Below are 20,601 nucleotides of genomic sequence, written 5' to 3'. Positions count from 1 at the left end.
CTAGTTTAATGTGCTCACATAGTAACCGAATTGTTCAAATCTCCACTGGAAACTGCTGATCGGTTTAATGATTTCCTCTGTGGCATTGGGTTATGCCTCATGCTGTGATGTAATCATCTGCATTCTGTATTGTTATAAAATTTTGGTTCATACTTATTCTGCTGTAGGAACATTTTACGGCAATATGTTGGAACACTTGATAACTACATTATTGATTGAATGGGACATACCCCTGTTCTTTGGAACCACAAGCTATTAACATGTTGTAGTCTTTAGCCTTAAAGTTTTGAATTTTGGCTTAAAATGCATTTATAGCTATGTGGAATTTGGGGGGGACACCTTTGTTGGAGTGTCATTAGTTTATTTTTATCATCTTACCTAATGGAATTAGCCAGTCTGTTGGTTAAATAGAATTTATTCCATATAGTTCAGGGTGACTAACATGAGTATGTAAATTCTAACTTAGGATACAATCAGTTAGAGAAAGTTGTTCTGTGGTTGGCATGACAGTGTAGTCAATGTGATCAGAAAAATGGTCACAGTGAAAGTTCTCCTTTGCCTCAGATCTTGGCTTATTGCATATATACAGTGTGCACGCACAGGACGTTATGTTCTTTTTCTGAACAGCAATAGACCTAAGCTTGTAAGATAGGTTCTACCTAAGTCAGGAAGTAAGGAAACACTGACTATATTTGAAACTTGAAATATCTGTAGGTAGAGATGATTTGTCATACCTCACTGCTCCCTCCCTTAAAAAAAGGCTTGGATGAAACAGACAGGAATTTACCTAAAGGTGAATCACTGAAATCAAAAGATGTGTGCATTTGAGGATTCACAACAACGCATATGTGCACCGGAGTCCTATCCGATAATTCATCTTTGTGGCAAATGAATTGTATGGATTCCACAAAAGCAGTAACTGACCAGCCGTGCACTCCTGGTGTCCCCTGCCACAGCATGCAGAGACACAAAGAATGTAAAGTTGGTGCCAAGTTGCCATTTTTCATTGTTCACCTCAGATTGATTTTTAAGGGGTTTAGAATAATTGCCATACTCATGTGATCAGTTAACAAATTAACTGACTCTGTGGGACTTCATATTCTATAGGAAAATACTGAAAGAACATTCATGTAATTTTTGTTTTCAACTTTAAAAACTTCTGTTTAAAAATGCAAGAGTGTGTGTCAGTGAGAGAGCATGAGAGACCGAGAGAAGGCGTGTTGTGTGTTGGGAGCTGGTGTTGGTGTTGTGGGGAGAGAATGCACTGCTCAAAGTATGGAAACCTTCTGTTCAGGACACTGATACCACAGGCTGTGTCCTTTGCCCACTTTCCCTCACTGTATACCGGTTTCTCTAGTTACCACTCTTGGAATGGTGCTGTTTCAGTGTTGGAATGTTGGACGTTTGATAAGAAAATGGATCAAGTTTAATGGCGCATGCTCTTTGTGCCACCAGCAGCCTCTTGCTGAGAGCATGCTCCAAAAGCGGGAACTGTGTGGCATTACACTGAGCATCTATATGCTTTGTGTTTCTGTGCCACAGAGAAGAGAAATGAACTGTGGCATCGCTCCTGCCTTCTGAATAGCTCTGCTCTGATTTAAAAAAAAAAAATTCACTGTGTTCTTTGTAAAATGGTACTGCATAGTGTTAGTTGGTCAATCAAATGTTTAAATATTAAATTAGGTGCCAAGCACCTTGGTCGCATATGTTTTAAAGAATGTAGAATGCATGGCATTGGGGTGGGCATGAGGGGGATGGGGCCAGAGCGGAAATACAAAATAAAACCTTATTTTCTTTGTAGGAGGTAGAATCAACTTGTGAATTTTGGTGGAGAGGGGGCAGCTTGGCATTCTTTATTCTCTTCTTGTCCTGCTATTTTGATCATTTTAAATAAGAAAAGAATGCTATTTTCATGCATAACTTTTTGTACTGAATTGGGAATGCATTGTGGTCTTATTTTTTCACCATTTAAAATTAAACTGACTATGCACCTCTTTTTTCCTCCCTGTCTTCTACAGGATGAATTTCACCCATTCATCGAGGCACTTCTTCCACATGTCCGTGCAATCGCCTATACTTGGTTCAACCTGCAGGCTCGAAAACGCAAGTACTTTAAAAAGCATGAGAAGCGAATGTCAAAGGATGAAGAAAGAGCAGTCAAAGATGAGCTTCTCAGTGAAAAGCCTGAAATCAAACAGAAGTGGGCATCCAGGCTCCTGGCCAAACTACGCAAAGATATCCGCCAGGAGTACCGAGAGGACTTTGTGCTCACCGTGACTGGCAAGAAGCACCCGTGCTGTGTCTTATCCAATCCTGACCAGAAGGGTAAGATTAGGAGAATCGACTGCCTGCGACAGGCAGACAAAGTCTGGCGTCTGGATCTAGTCATGGTGATCCTGTTCAAAGGCATCCCTTTGGAAAGTACCGATGGAGAGCGGCTCATGAAATCCCCACATTGCACAAACCCAGCACTTTGTGTCCAGCCACATCATATCACAGTATCAGTTAAGGAGCTTGATTTGTTTTTGGCATACTACGTGCAGGAGCAAGGTAGGAGCAGATGATTCTTTCTTCTAGCATGGCAAACACTGTCCACAAACCTCGCTTATGGAATATCTGGCTTGGGTTAGATGGTCCTCGAGGTCCCTATATGTCCTCCGCCCTCTCTGGGTACAGTGGTATGCCCACTTCCATTCACATGTCCACTGCCATGTGTGAATCAAGTAAATAGACACGGAGCTTTCATACCTGGATAGGCTTGGGTGTTTAAAGACAGACCACAAAGACATGCGTTTTTTTACACATGAGTAACACAGAGTAGTCTATAACATATAGTTTATTACACTTTACTTTCTATGCTAGGCTAGATTTCTTGTACCTAGTCATCTTTTCCCAATTTGGAAATGTAACTTTATTTATGAATAGTGAAACCGCTATTTAGTAATCTTTGTATTAGCCTCATAACTAACGAGGTTAGTGAAATTTGTTCAGAAATATAGTGCTATTGGTACCAAAAATAGAATTAACATTTACTATTGTAAAATGCTTAAGATAGCCACTATCAAAGCATAATCTTTACATAGACCTAGATTTATTTGATTTTAATATTCCATCAACACCTACTTTTGATTATGCAATATTCGCTATAGATGTAATAGAATATTATTTTTTGTGTAGAAGTGTATAATATTTTTCCAGAGTGACTTGGGAACACTTTATATTGTTAGTTTAATTGAATGTAAATTCATAAAACTTACAAAGGAGAGAAGTTACAGCCTTCCTTAAGGAACATTATAGGACAAAAACAGAAAGTGGACTGGTTACACTGGTTTAAAATAAATCTCAAAAAGAATGTAGAAACCGCATACCATACCTATGTTTTTAAAAACCCGATAAATAGTTATAAATGTTGCCTCTACAATTCCAGATAGGTGATATTGCTTTTGAGTATTTTTTTGGTTAATGAAATATGTTTCCTTATTATTTTTACTTTTTTAGAGACATTTTCCTTAAGTAGGTGAGAATTTCTTTTCTTCAAGTCAGTGTGTCAAGATATAGATGTCTTTGCATTAATAACAGTCCATAGTAAAATGTCATTTAAAAAAGCAGCATACCAAAAGTGGCCTGAAGTTTGAGCTGCCACAGATGGTGGGTCATTTCCGAACTTGGCCTGGTGGGAGAGAAAATGGCCTGCAGATAGCCAGGTGGCAGACAGTTATATGATGGTGTTACATAAATGTGGGATTTAATAAATTGCTGTGTCCTTTATTATCATCCTAAAAAGTAAAATATAAAATTACTCTTTTGACTCAGAAATCTAGGTATTTACTAAATGCTTTTTGCCTGGTATTTCCTTCATATAGTTTTAGAAATATGTTGAAATGTCATTTAAAAATTTTTAGTCTGATTTTAAATAATGGTATTGGATATCACTCATTTGGAAATATTATATTTTCTTTAAAAATAAAGTATTGCATTTACTATTTCCATGCATTTAAGAACTGAAGTCTGAATAATGATGGTTTGGGGAAAATATATTTTCATCTTGTGTGCCCTAAAATAAAAGCTCATTAACACATGACACTTAATTTGATTGACAGCTGTCTAGGAGGTGACATTTTTAAGGTGGGCTGTATATATGTGTTGGATTGACTATAAATGTGTTGTTACTATGTTGTGAAAATTATGGCTGGAAGTAAAGTTTTAAAAAGTGGGTCATGTAACTTTTTAATACATAGAGAGAAGATTTCCAACCACCTCACTGCTGCTCACATTTTAACTAGCTTGAAGGCTAGTCCTTGAGGTGTGTATTCATGCATATTTACTCCTGGGGCAAGCAGCCAACTCTCTTAGTTTTGATGAACTGACAATAAAGAACGTATCCTTTGGATTTGTGAAGATAGATTGAAAAAAGAAAAAAAATGCATAAATGCCTTCTGCATTGTACCATTGCTCATGATAATTATAAAGTTTTAAACAACTCTTGGAGACCATATTTTCAGATAAAATGTTGATTTTGTTGTTGTTTCAGCATTCTCTCTTGTAAGAACCTTTTATCATTTTACCCTGTGTATCTAATAATGTGTATCCTCTGCTACCTGCCCCTGCATGATTTCGTCTTAACATCTGGTGAATCTTTCTTGGAAAAAGTCACATCAGGGTGCTTTTGTGTTTTCTCTTTTTCCAAATTTATATCTTTTTCTTTGTCAAGTGTAGGTTAATTATGTCATTTCGCAGTGCAATTGATTAAAGAAGGCAGGTTTTAAAAGTAAGTGTGTAGTCAATCAGAGAGCCACGTATATCATGACTTTTTATTTCTCTTCTAAGTACATGAAAACCTACCTAAGTCTGTTTTATAAATTAGGTGAAGAAGTATAAGAAGAAAAACTTGAAAGAAAAATCAGAGAGGAAAAATGCAATGTTTGCAGCAGAAAGAGCAGCAAAATTACCTTACCCCCTTTTCTCTCTCTCCACTTCTAAACGACTAGGAGAAAAACATGAGAAAGAACAGGGAGAATGCCAAAGATGGTTGCCACTGCCACCAGGATTGGCATCAGACCCTCTTTGTTTAGCTCAGGATGCCTGTGATTTGTTAGTTGGCATCCGCATTGCAGTGTGGAGTGATGTTACAATATATTGACAATTTCCAGATCTAGAAATGTCAATAGTCCTCTTGGTTATTTATACAAGATCACATTCTGCATCTCTTCTGGAAGATGAAATAAAGACCAATATAATAAAGTTCCATTGTTGACCAACTTCCCATGCTTTTCTTTCTTCCTCTTTCTCTTTTGGTTCAACCCACACTTTTTTTTTCCCTTCTTCATGCCCAGCAGCCTCATCTTTTCTGAAATATGGAAAGAGTTACTAGAGCTTTGACACAAGCTATAATGCTACATCTGCATCTGATATGGTTTTGGGGAAAATTTATAAATTTTGAAATCATTTCTGATATATAGTTTAATAGGCTTTTACATCACAGGGCGGTATTTTCTTTAAAGCTCAATGTCTTTGTTATTCAGCTTCTTCTATGCATATAGTCCGGTTGACCCGCAATTCAGTCCATTTTACTATTTCTTTACATTAGTAAAGGGTCATGTTTAATATAGCTGTTTGTAAAATTACATGCTCCCCCATTTTACCTAAAATGTACACATCACCTGGGAATAACTGTGTTTAAATCCATAAAATCATTTGATGTTATTGATTCAGAGGGCTGCGCTTCGGCTGTTTCGTTGCTACAAGAACCGCCATTTTGTTTGTGAAGTGCCAGGCGAGAGGGAAAAAAAAGGCAGACACTGTGTTTGATGCCAATAATGGTTGCCAGTGGCACCGAGGTTGGCATCAGACCCTCTTTGTCTAGTTGCTGAATGCCTTTGATTCGTTGGTTGGCATCCGCATTGCAGTGGGCACACTGGAAAGTTTTTGACAATCCCTGAATGAAAGCTGCTTGCTTGTTTGCTGCAGCAAACCTTAGCTAATATAAAACCCTTCCTTTTTTTTTAAGGTTTTTTTTTTCTTTCTAAGATTGTGACATATTAAAGGAAAAATAGCTCTAAAGTATCGTCCATTTTCCCAAAGATATTAGAGATGTCCAGTGATTCTTGGGCAGGTGGTACCTATTTCCCCATATTGTCTTTGTTATTGCATTCATGAAAGCAAAGCAAAACAAAACAAAACAAAACCAGGCAATCCTTGCACAACATACCTTCCTGGGACATAGTGTCCTGTAAGATGTGGGGTACACTATGGCAAGTGTATGGATGATACGCTGAACTTAGTGGGGTATGATGCATCCATTATGACTGACTGTTGCTTTTCAATCACATCACTTCTTATTTCTTATGCAATTTCTAATTCCCTCAATTTCCACACTTCCAAGTTTTATAGAAACATGTTGAGAGGACCTTACTTTCTTTCTGTTTGGTAATGTAAAATAGTGTGAATGTGGAAAAAAAAGGAAAGAAAAAGAAAGAAAGAAAGAAAACCTTAATGGGGGTAACCTACATGTTAAGGTCTGGTATAAATCAGTCATGCCTGAATTTTTCAATTATGCATCAAATGTTACCAAATTCTCAGTGCACAATTCTGCATACCTGGACAAACAACCAAAAGGCTAAAATAATTTTGGTTGAAGTTTCCTAGATAGTTAACATTAATATTGCTTTCCAGTTAACCACCATTATCTCGTTAATTAATAAGAAGGATTAGCAGTTCTACCCAAAGGGCTGCACAGAAGGAAGTCTGGCCTATGGGAGGCTTGAGTCGCCAGACTGTGTCCTGTTTGAAGAGAAGAGAGGCGGGGGTGTTGGTGGGGGCGACTGGGCTTTCTCTGAGGCAGGGAAGGGTTTTGAAGACAGAGAGAGGTCACAACATACCAAGAGGTTTAAAGATCTCAAGAGATAGTAACTGTTGTCATGAATTTAACAGATTAGAGTTTAAACCAAGTCAGCTAAGTGATTTTTGGACTGTACTTTGCACTCTTATTAAACAAGTTTTGGAGAGCTGCACAGAGTTCAGCAACCTCATTGCTATCATGAACAAGTAGTTTCCTTTAGCCTTGTTGAACTTTTAAAATTGGGATCCATCTTTGGCAACTTTTGTTTTATTGTTAAATGTTAAATAATTGAGGTATGCATCGAAGTTGTGAAAAATGTGACTTGTTTACAGGCGAAATTGTAATCATTGTTTTTGAAATAGAACCCTTCCTGGTTGTCACATGTCATTAGTGAGGAAGCAAATGCTAAGAATTATTTTCCTCCTTTAGTAACTGGGTTTCAGAATCCTTTTTTGGTAACAATTATTTCTTTATGAAAAGCTTAAGTAGATAATTGTTTGCAAGTTGACAGCACATTTTAACATTTTAATAAATTTCACTTCATTTGCAGGTATTTCCCATTAAGGGGAAAAATAAGCTTTCATAACTTGTTAAAATGAGGCTGCTCTGCAGGACAATTTGGTGTGCTTGCACTATGAAATGCTCAGAGAGCATGAAGTTTGTGTGTAGGAGAAATACTTGGTATGCGTGTTTGGTTTAGGGGAACCCTGTTAAGTTTTCCCATCTAGCACCCTGTCCTTGAGTGAACTCATGAACTCCAGTGCACATTTGTTTGCATTCTTGCTTATACACAATTCAGAAGATAAAGAAGGGCTCTTATTGGCATGTCTTGCTCCTTGGCTTAATGAGACCTTTGTGGGAACATATATTGTGAGATAAGATTCTTAGCAGTTTTCTCACTGATAAGAAGAAAACAGAATCCAAGGGGCCAGAAGTTCACTGTTTCTGCCATGATGACCCTGACACAAGATAGCTTTGCCAGTCAACTCAAGAGTTAAATGCTGAGGCCCTGGTTGCCAGCTGGGAAAGCTTGGCATCTGTGTTCTGATATGGCAAACTAAGCTCTTGCATTGCTGCTAATATGATCTCATTTTTCAAAGGGAAGTGGAGGGGTGGGGGAGGGAGAGAGTGAGCAAGTTCATTTGTTACAATAATTATGATTTTTAAATGTTTAAAACAACAGTTAGTGTACTATTTTGTAGCGGCATCAAAGGTTGATAAGATATCCTATTGATAGCATTAGGCATCTTTCTTCATCTTATGCCCTCCCCTTATATACACAACATTACATTTTGAAATAAAAAATATTTATCTAGATTTTGTGTGTTTGGATTTGCAAATGTACTATGCTGTGTCTCTTGTGTGGTAAAATAACTCCAAATAACTCCATATACGTGAGAACCGAAATCATATTCATCGTTCAAGAATAATGGTAATTTTGCAACAGCTGGAGATGATGGTTGCGGTTTCCCAAGGGGTGACTACCTGTTTGATACAGTTAAAGTGTGTGTGCCATGAGGCTTAGGGTTGGACAGGAGCTCTTTATAGAGGCCAACTATTGCCACTGGTTTAGTTCTTAAGTTTCTGTTTTCTAGAGTGGTATATAATAAACATATCCAAACCGAAGTAATATAGATTTGTAAAAGATTTACTAGGATTTTAAAAACTTGTTTAGTTGTTTTCCCCTAAATTTGGAACTTAGGAGGAAGCTGCCAAACGGAAATTAAAGTTCTAATCTCCATTAACTTTTTCCTTTTGAACTTGGCACTCTAATATGAAACAACCACCCAAGATATTCAGTTTAGTGAAGTCTTTCTCTTCATAAGCATTCATCTTGTTAGGTTAAACTGAAAAGTCTGCCAGTAGGCTTGAAAAAAAAATCCTGTTTTCGGACACTCCTGTTGCCATCTTTGCTGACCTGTTAGAATTTCAGCACCTGAAGAGCGAGAGACCCAAAGGGAGCCTGAGTCAGAATTCTCTGGAATTCTTAAGAACTGAGATAAATTGGTTTTCTTTTCTGTCATCACAGTGACTTACATGATAACTGACTTTATAATCAAAGGAATAATTCTTGTTTTGTTTGTAGCTGAAGGTTTATAGAGAGTGGAAATAGCATATGAAATATTCATTACAATAGCTCATTATTGAATATCTGAAAATTATGGGCCGAAGCAACAGGGATTCCTTACTCTGAAACTAGGTTTTGGGTAAATACTTCTCTTTAGTTCATGAAAGAGTAGCATTTCTGGTTTGAAGCTGATGAGAGTAAAATGTGTGGCAGTTGAGTTTTTCAGTGTATATAGTACGTTGGAGCAAATGATTAGCCAGCATAATGTTCAAAGCAAGTTTTCCACCCCCCTCCATCCTTGTGGAGGAGGAATAATTTTAGAAATCTCAAGGACCAGTGGTTATGGGATCGGAAACTCGAGTCATTACAGCAGCATACCTCAGAGCCAAGCATAGCAAGAGGGGACACTTCCTCTTGATCATGCTCACTTTTCTGTGGCAGTGAAGTTCGTTGTCTCAGATGAAAGTACATTCTTAGGTCCCTGAACCCTGATTATGAGATGTGGTTAATCTAACTGAATTCAATTGTTGGGATTTGGGATAGAGAATAAATTTTCGAGTTGCAGAGAACTTTCAAAAACTCAAGATTGTGTACTAAGAAGTGAGTCTGTGGGATTAGTGTGTATTGACCAAACAGTGCAGGACGTGAGAGTGATGGAACTTGAATGGTTATGCTTTTTGGTTGCTCCATTACTCAGAAAATTGGAAGAAATGGCTACCAATTAACCAATGAGGTGGGAAGACGTTTAGGCTGAATTGAAGACTATGCATATGTTTAAGAAAAATCCTCAAAATTTAAATGAAGCAATATTTTAAGAAGAGAAAGCAAACAGTTCATGTGCATAAATATACTGTTTATAATAAAACACACAGACATACATTTTCTGTTTATGATGATAGTTTAAACAGGACTGCATTGATGAATCACAGTCAAATTAAAGAACTCTGAATAAAGACTATATAATTGAAAATATGGGGTGATGGATGAAGTAATTTTACTAGCTGAAAGTTGCCTGGAGGTTGTATATTTTCAGAATCCCATTTTAGGGCAGTTCAGAGCCTGTAGTAAGTTATTGATGAAGCACAAATTAGTTGAAATAAAATTTGTTTAAACAAGTACAAAATAAAGTAAGAATTGCCTTTGAGGAAAAAAAGTCTTTAATGCTAAATAGTTGTTTTAAAATTCTAGTTAGCTTTAACTATTTCTCAAGGTGGGAAATAGAATAAATATTACTCATTGACTTCTAAAATACATATATATCCCATAAAACTACATAAAAGCATTTAACAAACACCAGTTAATATTCAGTGACAGTAATATATATTCTGATAATATAATAAAGGTAAAGATTTTAAAAAAACCCTAATTTTCTGTACACATTGAAAAAAGTGCATGCAGAAATGTGTTCGTGTTATCAATGAATGTAAATTCATAGGACAAAATCTAGTCATAAGTACAGATGTTAAAAAAGTTATTTGAAATAGTGCATATTCTGTAATTAATATAAGGAGGGGATTATATTTATGCCTATGTTAATAACATGAGAATGGCAATATGAAGTCTATACCCTTCTACTAGCCAATTCTAAAGTGTGAAAAATGTTCTTGTTTTGGACAACTTGTATTTTATTATTCTGACATCTGCAGTTTCTGGATGGATTACCTTAAATTTGCTATGCTATGTTAAAAGCCTTGTTTTATGAGGTCGGTCTCAGCTTCTGGCCTTGGTGTCAGGAACCCTGCTACGTGATGCAACTTGCCTTGTTAGGTTTAATTGACCAAAGCTGATGTGTTAAAACAATTCATTTGTGCTGTAACTTATGCCCTGGCTAAGTTGCTACCTGAATCCCTTGACCTTGACTTGTCTGGGTCATGGAATGGCTGCAAGCTGTTTGACCTTTCTATTGTGTAGTAATGTCACTGTTTCCTCTTATTCTTTTATGGTAATAGCTGACAAAAAGGCCCCAGCCCATACTTTACACACCATTGGATTCAAGGCGTCCCTCTCAGCAGCTATGTCTTCTGTTTGACATGGTCTGGCTGTAGAAGTGAATTTCTTTTGTTTGCTGACAGTGATGGGGACAAATTTGAAGCACTCCTTGCTACAAGAGGTGGGGGATAGTATTCTGGAATTTGGAGGGCTTTGGATTGATTCTGCTTAGATTTTCGATGTCTGTGTTTTATGATGATACATATCACAATTTCCTATTCCCCACTCCTCTGAGGTTGACTTTTCAGCCTTTTATATTTATGGTTTCCCTAACAATTACTTTTCAGCATTTTCAGTTGTTATAATAAAAATATTTTACTGACATTATATAGGGCTAAAGTGGCAAATTTATTTATACATTTGGTTGCTAATGTATAAGTCCTAAAACAACCAATTTTGAAACTTCACACTATAAATCTTTGCCCGGTATTGGAAAAAATGTATACACTAAACATGCAGGATAAAAACAAGACTATTTAAACATGAGAGTAATCTGGTAACTAATGTATATTATCTTATAATTTATATTATAGTTTAAGGGAAACCTTTAAATAGCTAAATTTCATGAAATAGTAGCAAACCATTAGTAAATATGAAGATTTTATTTCAATGGGCCCTTTGCCAGTATGTAAGATTAACTATTCCAATGAATATAAAATTGTTTTTCTACTTTTCATGAAAACCTCATGTGCAGAAATAGAGAATTTTACCTCCATTCTCTTCTAAAGCAGTAAAATAATTTTATTTTTAAAATATTGGAAATGTCTTCTAAAATGTTAAAACACAGATATTTTTATCCTACGAAACTTTTCTTTGCCAAATATGACATTATAGTTCATGATTTTTCCTATATTTGCCAGATTAAATATTTAAAATTCAAGCTGTTACATTTTATTTTTAAATTATTAGAGGAAAAAAGGAAGTTTAAGTTAGAATGTGCATTTCCTTCCTTGTACGTCGCATACTGTTTATACATGTGTGTGGATACACTGACAGATGAGGGACAATGTGGTACAGGCACTAGACCTTGGGAATAGCTTAAGACTTCTTTATTCCCATTTTAAAAATATCTGCAAAGAGCAGGTGAGAAGTTTTCTTTCTTTTTTCTTTTTGTGCTCTCTTTTTCTTTGGGTTGTTGTTGCTTTAATCTGTTTTCCTCTCCAGGAATATTTACAAGACCAAGGAATTTTAACACTTTGGGAATTAATCACGTTGATAATGCAGCATCCCATGGAGCAGAGGAGGAAAGGCGAATGAAATGCACTGAATCTGATTTTAGTCAGTAGCCCAATTTTCCTCTCCTTTCCTATAAAGACCACTTGAGAGTAGGAAACATCCCTCTTGCCTTTCTGCTCATTCATTGGCAGCCCAGTGGTAAGGCCAACCTGGAGCTGTGTTTGGATGTGGTTAGTGGGCTAATGGGCCACATGGCAGTGGGACTGTGGTGTGAGAGCAACAACCAGCCCCAAAGGACTTAACAACGTCTATGATTTTCTCCAGACGTTTGCCTCAGTTCTTCCCTTGAAAGACTTTTAAAGTGATCTAAGCTGTGGAGTTAAAGAGAACCATGGATAATTGGTGGATGCTGTTTGTGTGTGAGTCTGTGTGCAGGCATGCACACACGTGTGAGTATGTTGTAGGGAGTGGAAGAGGAGTACTGAAGTTACAAGAAAAGAGAAGTGGCAGGAAATAAGGTAGTCGGCTTATTCATGTACTAAAGAGTAAATAATATGCAATTTAAATTATTCTGTTATCCTTTGAGTTTGGATTTCTCTTGGAGTTGAGCAAATCTCCCTTCTTTGTGCCTTCTTGGGTTTTGCAGAGCACAGAAAGTGCCTTACTGTGGGCTGTTATAACAACATAACAGACTGTGTGGCTTATAAATACCACATTTACTTCTCAGAATTCTGGCAGTCCAAGACCAGGCGCCTGTCTGGTTGAGTTCTGGCAAAGGCCTTTTCTGGGTTGCAGACTGCCTTCTCCTTGTACCCTGTCAGGGCAGAGAAAAGTGAGATAGTCCCATGGTGTCTCTTTTAAGGGCACTAATCCCATTTATGAGGGCTCCACCCTCTTGATCTAATTATGTCCCAAAGACCCACTCTCCAAATACCATTACTTTAAGGTAAAGGATTTCATTTTACGAATTTTGGTAATACACATTCAGTCTATAACAGACAGTGTGTTCCTAGAATCCAACATTTTGAATTCTGGTCTTGCCTTTTATCAGTTATATGACTTTGGTCAAGTCACTTATACTCCAGATACTTTGATTTTCTGTCTTATAAAATAAGGATTAAAATGCCTATTTCACGGGCTGTTTTAGGATTAATTGAAATAATTCATGTAAGTAAAAGCAGTAATATTAATAATAGCCATTATTACTATAGATGGTGGAATATGGTGTAAGGAAGACTTCAAGAGTGAAGAGAAGAAATGATTGAATGTTGGGACGAGCGTTCATCAATTAGTTTATATGAATCTCCCATGATAAGACATTCCAAAGAAAAAATAACAGTCCTAATCACCGTGGTGTGTATCAATATTGATTGGTGAAAACTCAGAATGTCAGCATGTGAAGTTAGTTCATTGTTAGAACCCATTTAAGTTAAAATTAGCTATATAATTTTTGGAAATACTTCTCAGATTTACCAGAGAAACAGTTCTTGATCACTGTAGAGATATTTGGAAAGAAGGAATAAAATAATTTTATTCATGGCTCTCTGAATAAATAACTTTAGTGTTGACTAAAGGGTGTCCTAGTGAGTACTTGTAATTCATTGCATTCCAGTAAAGGGTAAAACTTTCATGTACAAAAAATTAAGTTGCCAACATTTGGGAGAAGTACACTTACGTTTTAGATTTGGTTGGACAGAAGTGATGATGATGTGGCTAGGCTGGATCATTCTTTCAAAGGAGCAAGCTGCTGGCTTTTGTACTCTAAAGTCTGAACATGTCATTTAAAATCGATCCTTAGTTGGATCAAAACCTCAAATTGTTTAATTGGTTATATGAATTATTTTGATTTTATTGCCATTTAACTTTCTTCTCCTTTCAGTCAGTCTTTTCTATTTCTCCTTTTTATGCCTTTAAGAAAATTAAATAATTAAACAAGCTCTAGAGAAAAGAAGTTAATATTTATTGTGTAGTAGAGTGATTTCACTTTTACTAAGAACAACTGGATGCCAAATGGGCAATGGTTAAAACATTTACTTCTCCTTACCAAACTGTGATTGGGGGTTGCTGTGTTTGACTTCATTGGCTCTGGTTGATTGGGTCCCTGTGCTCATGGAGCTACCTTTGTGCTTCAGATTCCTGGGAACTAGCTGGCTGGTGCTTGGTTCTCCATGTTTAGTGGGTTGTACCCCTCATTCACTTCACACAGCACGTTTGGCAAGTGGACAGATTAATGCATATCCATAGTCCCTTCAAGGGAAATACCTTAAATCACAGGTCACACTGATGCACTGTAAAAAAGCATCATATTCCTATATGAAGTACTTTATAATAATGTTTATCATATACCTAGGGGTTCTAGCCAGGAGTTAATAGGAAAAGTTGTTTCACTGTTTGCCCATTAGTTAAAGGGTAACTAGGGTGTGCACAGAGCAGAATCAGAACATTGATTAGCTTGTTTAGATTTTGGTACATAATTTTTAATAATCCATGGCATGCTTTTTCTTTTTGAGAGCATTCTTGTGTTTAGTTGCCATTCTGTTTGCTCATGGGATACAAAAAAATAAAAATGCACGGGATACACAAATAAAAATGATGGCAGAGGAATTTGGTTTTAGGTCTTTCTGATGCATTTGAAAAGCTTTGCGTTACACTTAGGATGTAAGTCATTGGAACCCTAAAATGAAGCATAAACGTGCATCTTAGATACTGGTTGCCTTTCGTAGACTCTCAGAGATGCTGATATGTTTCTTTACTCCTGATGGTGAAGCATCAGTGTTTCAGGATGTGACTTGCAGTTACCACGTAACAATTTCTGTTCTATTTACAGTCTCCAAATAAGGGGAAAGCTGCTTATAGTAATATGAGGATCACTGGTTTTACAATAATTAAATAGACTTGTTATACTACATTAATCCCTTTTGGAACATTTGGAATGACTTCTTAGTACCAACAAACACAGCATTAGGACCTACACAATTAATCTGCTTTTTGTATCCATCATTTGTATAATATAAAACATGTGTATAGAGTAACATATTTCAGGTTTAAGATGAGTTCATGGGAGGACAAAATGAAATTATATTGGACTCTTGAGCAACATGAATATAGTTCCAAGTACTGATGAAATATGGAATTCATTTAGAATCAGTATAGGTAAACAAATTATTTTTGGTAAGTTTTTATTTTTTGGTGAATACCACATTTTGACTCAGAATTACTTTCCCCTGAGATCCATGTTTTGTACATGATGCACAGATGTATGCAATTAAATAAATAAAACGTTGATTTAATCAAATATCTAGGAGGTTGCATTAATACCTTGTGAGCTTGAGATTCTGGGTATTTGTCATTGATACAGCTATTTATTAATCCTAGTGAAGATGAAATAGACCCTATTTCAAAGTCTGGACCAGTCTAGTTTTGTACATAGAAATGGTTGAAGCTAATGAAAGGCTCTGCATTCATTGTTCAAAAAGCATCATTATGGATTTGCTGAAGGGACTCCTGAGTTGGGATTATGTTGTGTCTCCTGTGGTAGAAGCCCCATGAGGCATAATTTCCTACTCAGTGTGGGCTCCTTTATTGTTGTTGAGTTTTTCACACTCAGGATGTGAATTCAACCTTGGTGTTCCAGTAACAGGAAAAATAATTTATGACGGATGAAGTATTAGTCCCAATCCTAGGACAGACTGCATGTGTATGTACAGAGTAGTATAGAGATGCTGAGATTAGTGAGTGGTTTGCAGCCATTTTAGACTATGTGCCTGGGACCAGCTAACACATTGTCGGGGAAAAACATGATGTAGCAACAATATTAGATCATGCAAATGAGACTACTGAATAGTAATAGTTATGGGCAATATTTTGGAAAACACTGATTAGTGACAGTTTTATTACAGCAAATGTATGTATCAAGTCCCCAGATTTCATTGTAATGCACTGAAAACAGATGTCAAAGTGTCCCAAACAGAATTTCATGGTTAATCTACATATTGCATGGAAAGTACAAACAAACCATTTAGAATTCTGTTATTTAATCCTTTTAGAAGGAATGAAAATATACAATTTAGATTTACTCCATTCTTTCTTTTAATTTCAGTTTTTGTTTTCTAGGGGCTGACGATAAATTATTTTTTGTTTGTTATTTTCTTAAGATGCATATGGGAGAAGACATATCTGCATATGGACATGATTTTACTTAATGTACTTTAAACTGTAAGTTTCTGAACATAAGGTTGCGTTACAAAGAAGAAGAAGAATAAAAATTGGGCTCTAAATTATTTAGTGACCTGGCAATGGAATTATTTTCTTCTATTTTTTTTTTGTTTACTGACTCTGGGCCATGTAGCAATTGAAGCAGCTTGATGTAGTGGAAGAGAAAAAATTGGTGGCCCTATTGCTTGCAAGTATCTTGGAGACTTTGGGCCCCTCATTGACTCAGTTTCTTTATCTGTCAGGTGGGAAAATGAATCTGAAGGACATCCACTGTCCTCCTTTGTCCTGGCGTCTTCGGAATTTGGCTCCTGATAATCTTGGCAGAGGGACAGTCTCCTTCATTTCTAAGCAATATTTAGTGAGGTTTAGTATATTCTTGCTAAGGGGTTCTAATACATTTTATTTATTAAAGAGAAATAGAAAATGTGTAAGGGACTATTGAGGAATGTTTTCATGTTGCTTAGTTCAAAGTCCAGTAATGAAATCATTTTGTTCACTCTAGATAAAAAGCTAGCTTTTTAAGAATGCAGCCTTTAATTCCTAAAATTTTAGAGTCTAGAGAATCCCTAGAGATCCTTTTTACCTTACAATTTGGAATATTGAATCTAAGCGAAGCCTCTGTGGTTGTTTGTGTTAGTTTTACTGCTACAGGGGCAAAAATAAGAGTAAGTAGTGAAAAGTGTTATTTTGTGAAAGCAGCAATAATTTTTTTTTAAGGAACAGAAAAAAGTTGTGATTAAACATATGGTAATTTGTAATTTATTGAACTCAACTGACTCTAAAGTCCACTTTCTTATTTTATGCCTTTTCATAGGAAGTATTCTTATGCTGTCAGTCAGAAGCCATGGTCTTCATAAGAATGACTGCCTTGCTGTTTTTTTCAGTGGATGGAAAACACACTTTTAAAGTTATAGTCAGCTAATATCATGGATTAGATAGTGGTTGGAAACCACAAAGGACCCATTAAAAATGCACTGCCAGATTTTCAGTAACATAGAAGATTCCCCATGTTTGAAACTGGTTATAAGGAAAAACTTTTTTTTTTTAATTAAAGTTCAGATATTTAAAAAAGAAAAAAATGAGAGCTAGTTATGAGAATTGGTTTACATTCTGCCTGTGGATGTTTTTAGGTTACTTGATAATTACCACCTCTCCATTTTCCTTTGTGTAGTATCTCTCTCATCCTGGCTAAATAATTTTTTTTTAAATGTTTGAAGCAAACATAAACCTCCTTTTAGTTAACAAATATTTCTAAGAATTTTTTTTTTAGTTTAGTTTTTAGAAAAACAAAACATTAAATTCACAAGGGGCCAATTTCAAAAAGAACCCTTCAGTGAATATTCTGTTAAGGTAAGAATTCTTTTATAACGTGAGAGATTTATCTGTAATTCATGTTTTATGTGTGTCTTGTAATGTTCTTAGGGGTATCACATCACCTCAGAATACAGTAGAGGCTAATAAATTTTAGGAGAGATATTAATATTATAAGAAGTTTAATATCTTTTACTTCTATTAGCTAATTTCTAGTGTGATGGTTTAAGGGAAAGTTTACAGGTATTTTTCTAAGTTGTAGATGGAAAAATAGATGAATAAAAGATGGATACTGCATGAATGTATGAAACTAAAATCAGTGTAAAAGTTTTCGGAGCAGGTAGGTGGCAAGTATTTGTTGAATGAATTATTTATACTAAATATAGAACATTAGGGGAAAATTGGATTATTTCTATTCAGGTAGTATGAAGGAAGTTGAGAAAAATATGAGTTTTACTGGGATTTTTTTCTTTCTTTTGTATTTGTACTAGTGTTTGGTCAGTGTGTAATATGTCATGCTTACTTTATGTATGCTTCAAAATTTAAGAATGTGTAAAATAAAACCATTTTATGTATAGTGTCCATATTAGCGATAGAATATATTTTAGAACATGGAGAGCGTTTAAATGTTGGTTTTCCACCATTCACTACATGGTTGGGTAAATTAGTGTAATTTTTCAAGATTCAGTTTCCTGAGCTCTGGAGTGTCTTGCAATTTATATGTCAGTTCTGAGGGTAAAATGAGAAAATGCTTATGAAGTTCTTAGCACCACAGCTACCATATTGTAGGTGACACTGAAATGTTTACAGTTACTCTTCTCTAAATCAACAGCCAGCATAGTGTCTGTGCATAGTAGGTACTCAGTATTTTACCCATAAATGCTCACCACTTTTTTCTATGAACATTCTGGAAGACTTGATCTCCCTTTTGTAGGACAGAGCCTTAAGTTAAGGTTTGGTGCTATGTCTAAAATGGGAAGAAAAAATATTAAATTTGACAATTTTTCAAATATTGTAGTTCTATGGCAAGAATTCAGATATTATAGGTGCTATGTAATGTCTCAGAATCCATCCCTTAAATGGGCAGTACAAAACCACAGAAAATCACAATGCCCATATTAGTATTCGTGGGTGACCTAAAGAAGTAGCCTTTCCTAGAAGCATAAAGACAAGTTGGATTCCTATAACATTTCTTGTTAGATTTCAATATTCTTGACTATTATCCATTTTTCATAAGACCTTAATTTGAATTATAAAAAATCCCAGACAAAAACATAATTGAAAACAAAAGTGAACATGCCCTTAACTGTTGGCTATCAGGGAGTACTTGAAGCATTGGTGTTTATTTATGTTGGAGACCAAGACTTTAAAATCCCAAACATTTTCATGGGCTTGAATAGTCATTTATGTTTGTGTGTGTGTGTGTGTGTGTGTGTGTGTGTGAATATATATATTTTCCCGCCTGCCCGTCTTGTTAGCACTGAATTATAGTTCCACAAATAAGGTGGGAAGAAATATCTTAATATTATGTGTAAGATTATTCTCTGAAGAATAATTTCAATTATTTTGTCTTATGCAAAATATTACAGCATTAAAAATATATTTACTGATAATATATTTTAAGCCTAAAAAGTTTTAGTATTGAGAAATTTTCCTCAGAAGTCAGTAAATAATAATCCTTATCTTGTTATTTATTTTATGAGTCCTTATATTTTTAAAAATGTGTTTTGTGTGTGTTTATATATAAAACTTTTATTCTGACATCTGCTTAATATGATTCTGTGTACATCACATAGTCAAGGAAGCAGGCAATTTTTAAAAATTTGTTGAAGTACTTCTTTCAACTAGGCATGGTGGTGCATGCCGGTAATCCCAGCTATTTAGAAGGCTGAGGCATGAACGTCACAAGTTCCAGGGCAGTCTTCTAAGAAGCAACAGCCTATCTCAAAATAAAATTTACAAAAGAAAAAAAGAAGAAGAAAGAACTGGTGATATAGCTTGGTGATGGAGTGCTTGCCCAGCATATGAGATGCCTTGGGTTCAATCTCCAGTACTAGGGTTTGGTGGGGTAGATTGAGGGAAAAAAAAAAAAGAGAGATCTTTAATCTTTAAAGTAAAATATAGAGCATTTGGGATAAAGATGGAGAAATGGTCAAGAAATACATTTATGGGCTGGGGATATAGCTCAGTTGATAGAGTGCTTACCTCGCATTGACAAGGCCCTGGTTCAGTCCCCAGGACCACACACACACACACACACACACACACACCCAAGTACGTTTATGGAACAAGAGTACTGTACTGATGATTGTTTTCAATATTTTAAGGAATTAGGGAAAAATAGTGAAAAATATTAATGACCTTGCCCAAGTAATTAATAAGTTACAAGTAGAAAAGAAAGGGTAATGGTCATTTTCAGTGTTTATGAGCAACAGAAATGCAAGAGATAGTAGAACAAATATACAACCCACTAACCATCTCACCAACTACTAAATATAGTTAGATTTGCTGAGCTGACAGGGAGTGACCCTGTGGGACTGTAATGGAAAGGTCACAGAGAGGAGGTGAGTCTTAAGCAGAGTTTTTTCTCAGGGGTTGTGTAATAAAAACAAGACAAAACAGATAACCAGGAATCTCCTTATTATATAAATGGAACATATTGGTAATGATATGCATTGTACCAAGAATAACTTTTTTGGTGACAAATTTGATGTTTTTCTTAAAAAATATGTTAATCAAAGAATCTAATATGAATTTGCAATCCAGATACTGAATACTAAATGGCCTTGATTTATTTCACTTTTTTGTTACTACATAGTAATATTAAATTCTAATATTTAAGTTATTTTTATATATATTTAGCTTTTTGATTTCAGTGTAGATCCTGTATACATTATTTAAAATGTTTAAAAGAAATATATCTTAAAACATTTAAAAATATGTTTTGTATTTTTTTATTAATTCTCATATTTTCATTATCTATAATCATGAGTGGAAACAATTG

At 35.5% G+C, this 20,601-nt stretch overlaps 1 protein-coding gene across 8 annotated transcripts in view; it reads left to right on the top strand.

Annotated features, from left to right (window-relative positions):
* Positions 1-20,601, top strand: part of Nfib (nuclear factor I B) — a 232,559-nt gene that overhangs the window by 12,391 nt on the left and 199,567 nt on the right. For 7 of the 8 annotated variants that reach the window (XM_058586341.1, XM_046467294.2, XM_046467293.2 and 4 more), the window contains exon 2: positions 2,019-2,550. In XM_058586341.1, the coding sequence (XP_058442324.1) occupies positions 2,019-2,550 (532 nt within the window). Of the gene's footprint in view, positions 1-1,610; positions 1,635-2,018; positions 2,551-20,601 lie in introns of those variants that run through there. The other variant, XM_058586342.1, reaches the window with a different exon arrangement.

This window comes from Marmota monax, unplaced genomic scaffold, assembly GCF_021218885.2.
Source record: "Marmota monax isolate L192 unplaced genomic scaffold, Marmota_monax_Labrador192_F-V1.1 WCK01_AAM20220418_F8-fsc00033, whole genome shotgun sequence".
Classification (NCBI taxonomy): Eukaryota; Metazoa; Chordata; class Mammalia; order Rodentia; family Sciuridae; genus Marmota; species Marmota monax.
This window is presented reverse-complemented; position numbering and strand designations above follow the sequence as displayed.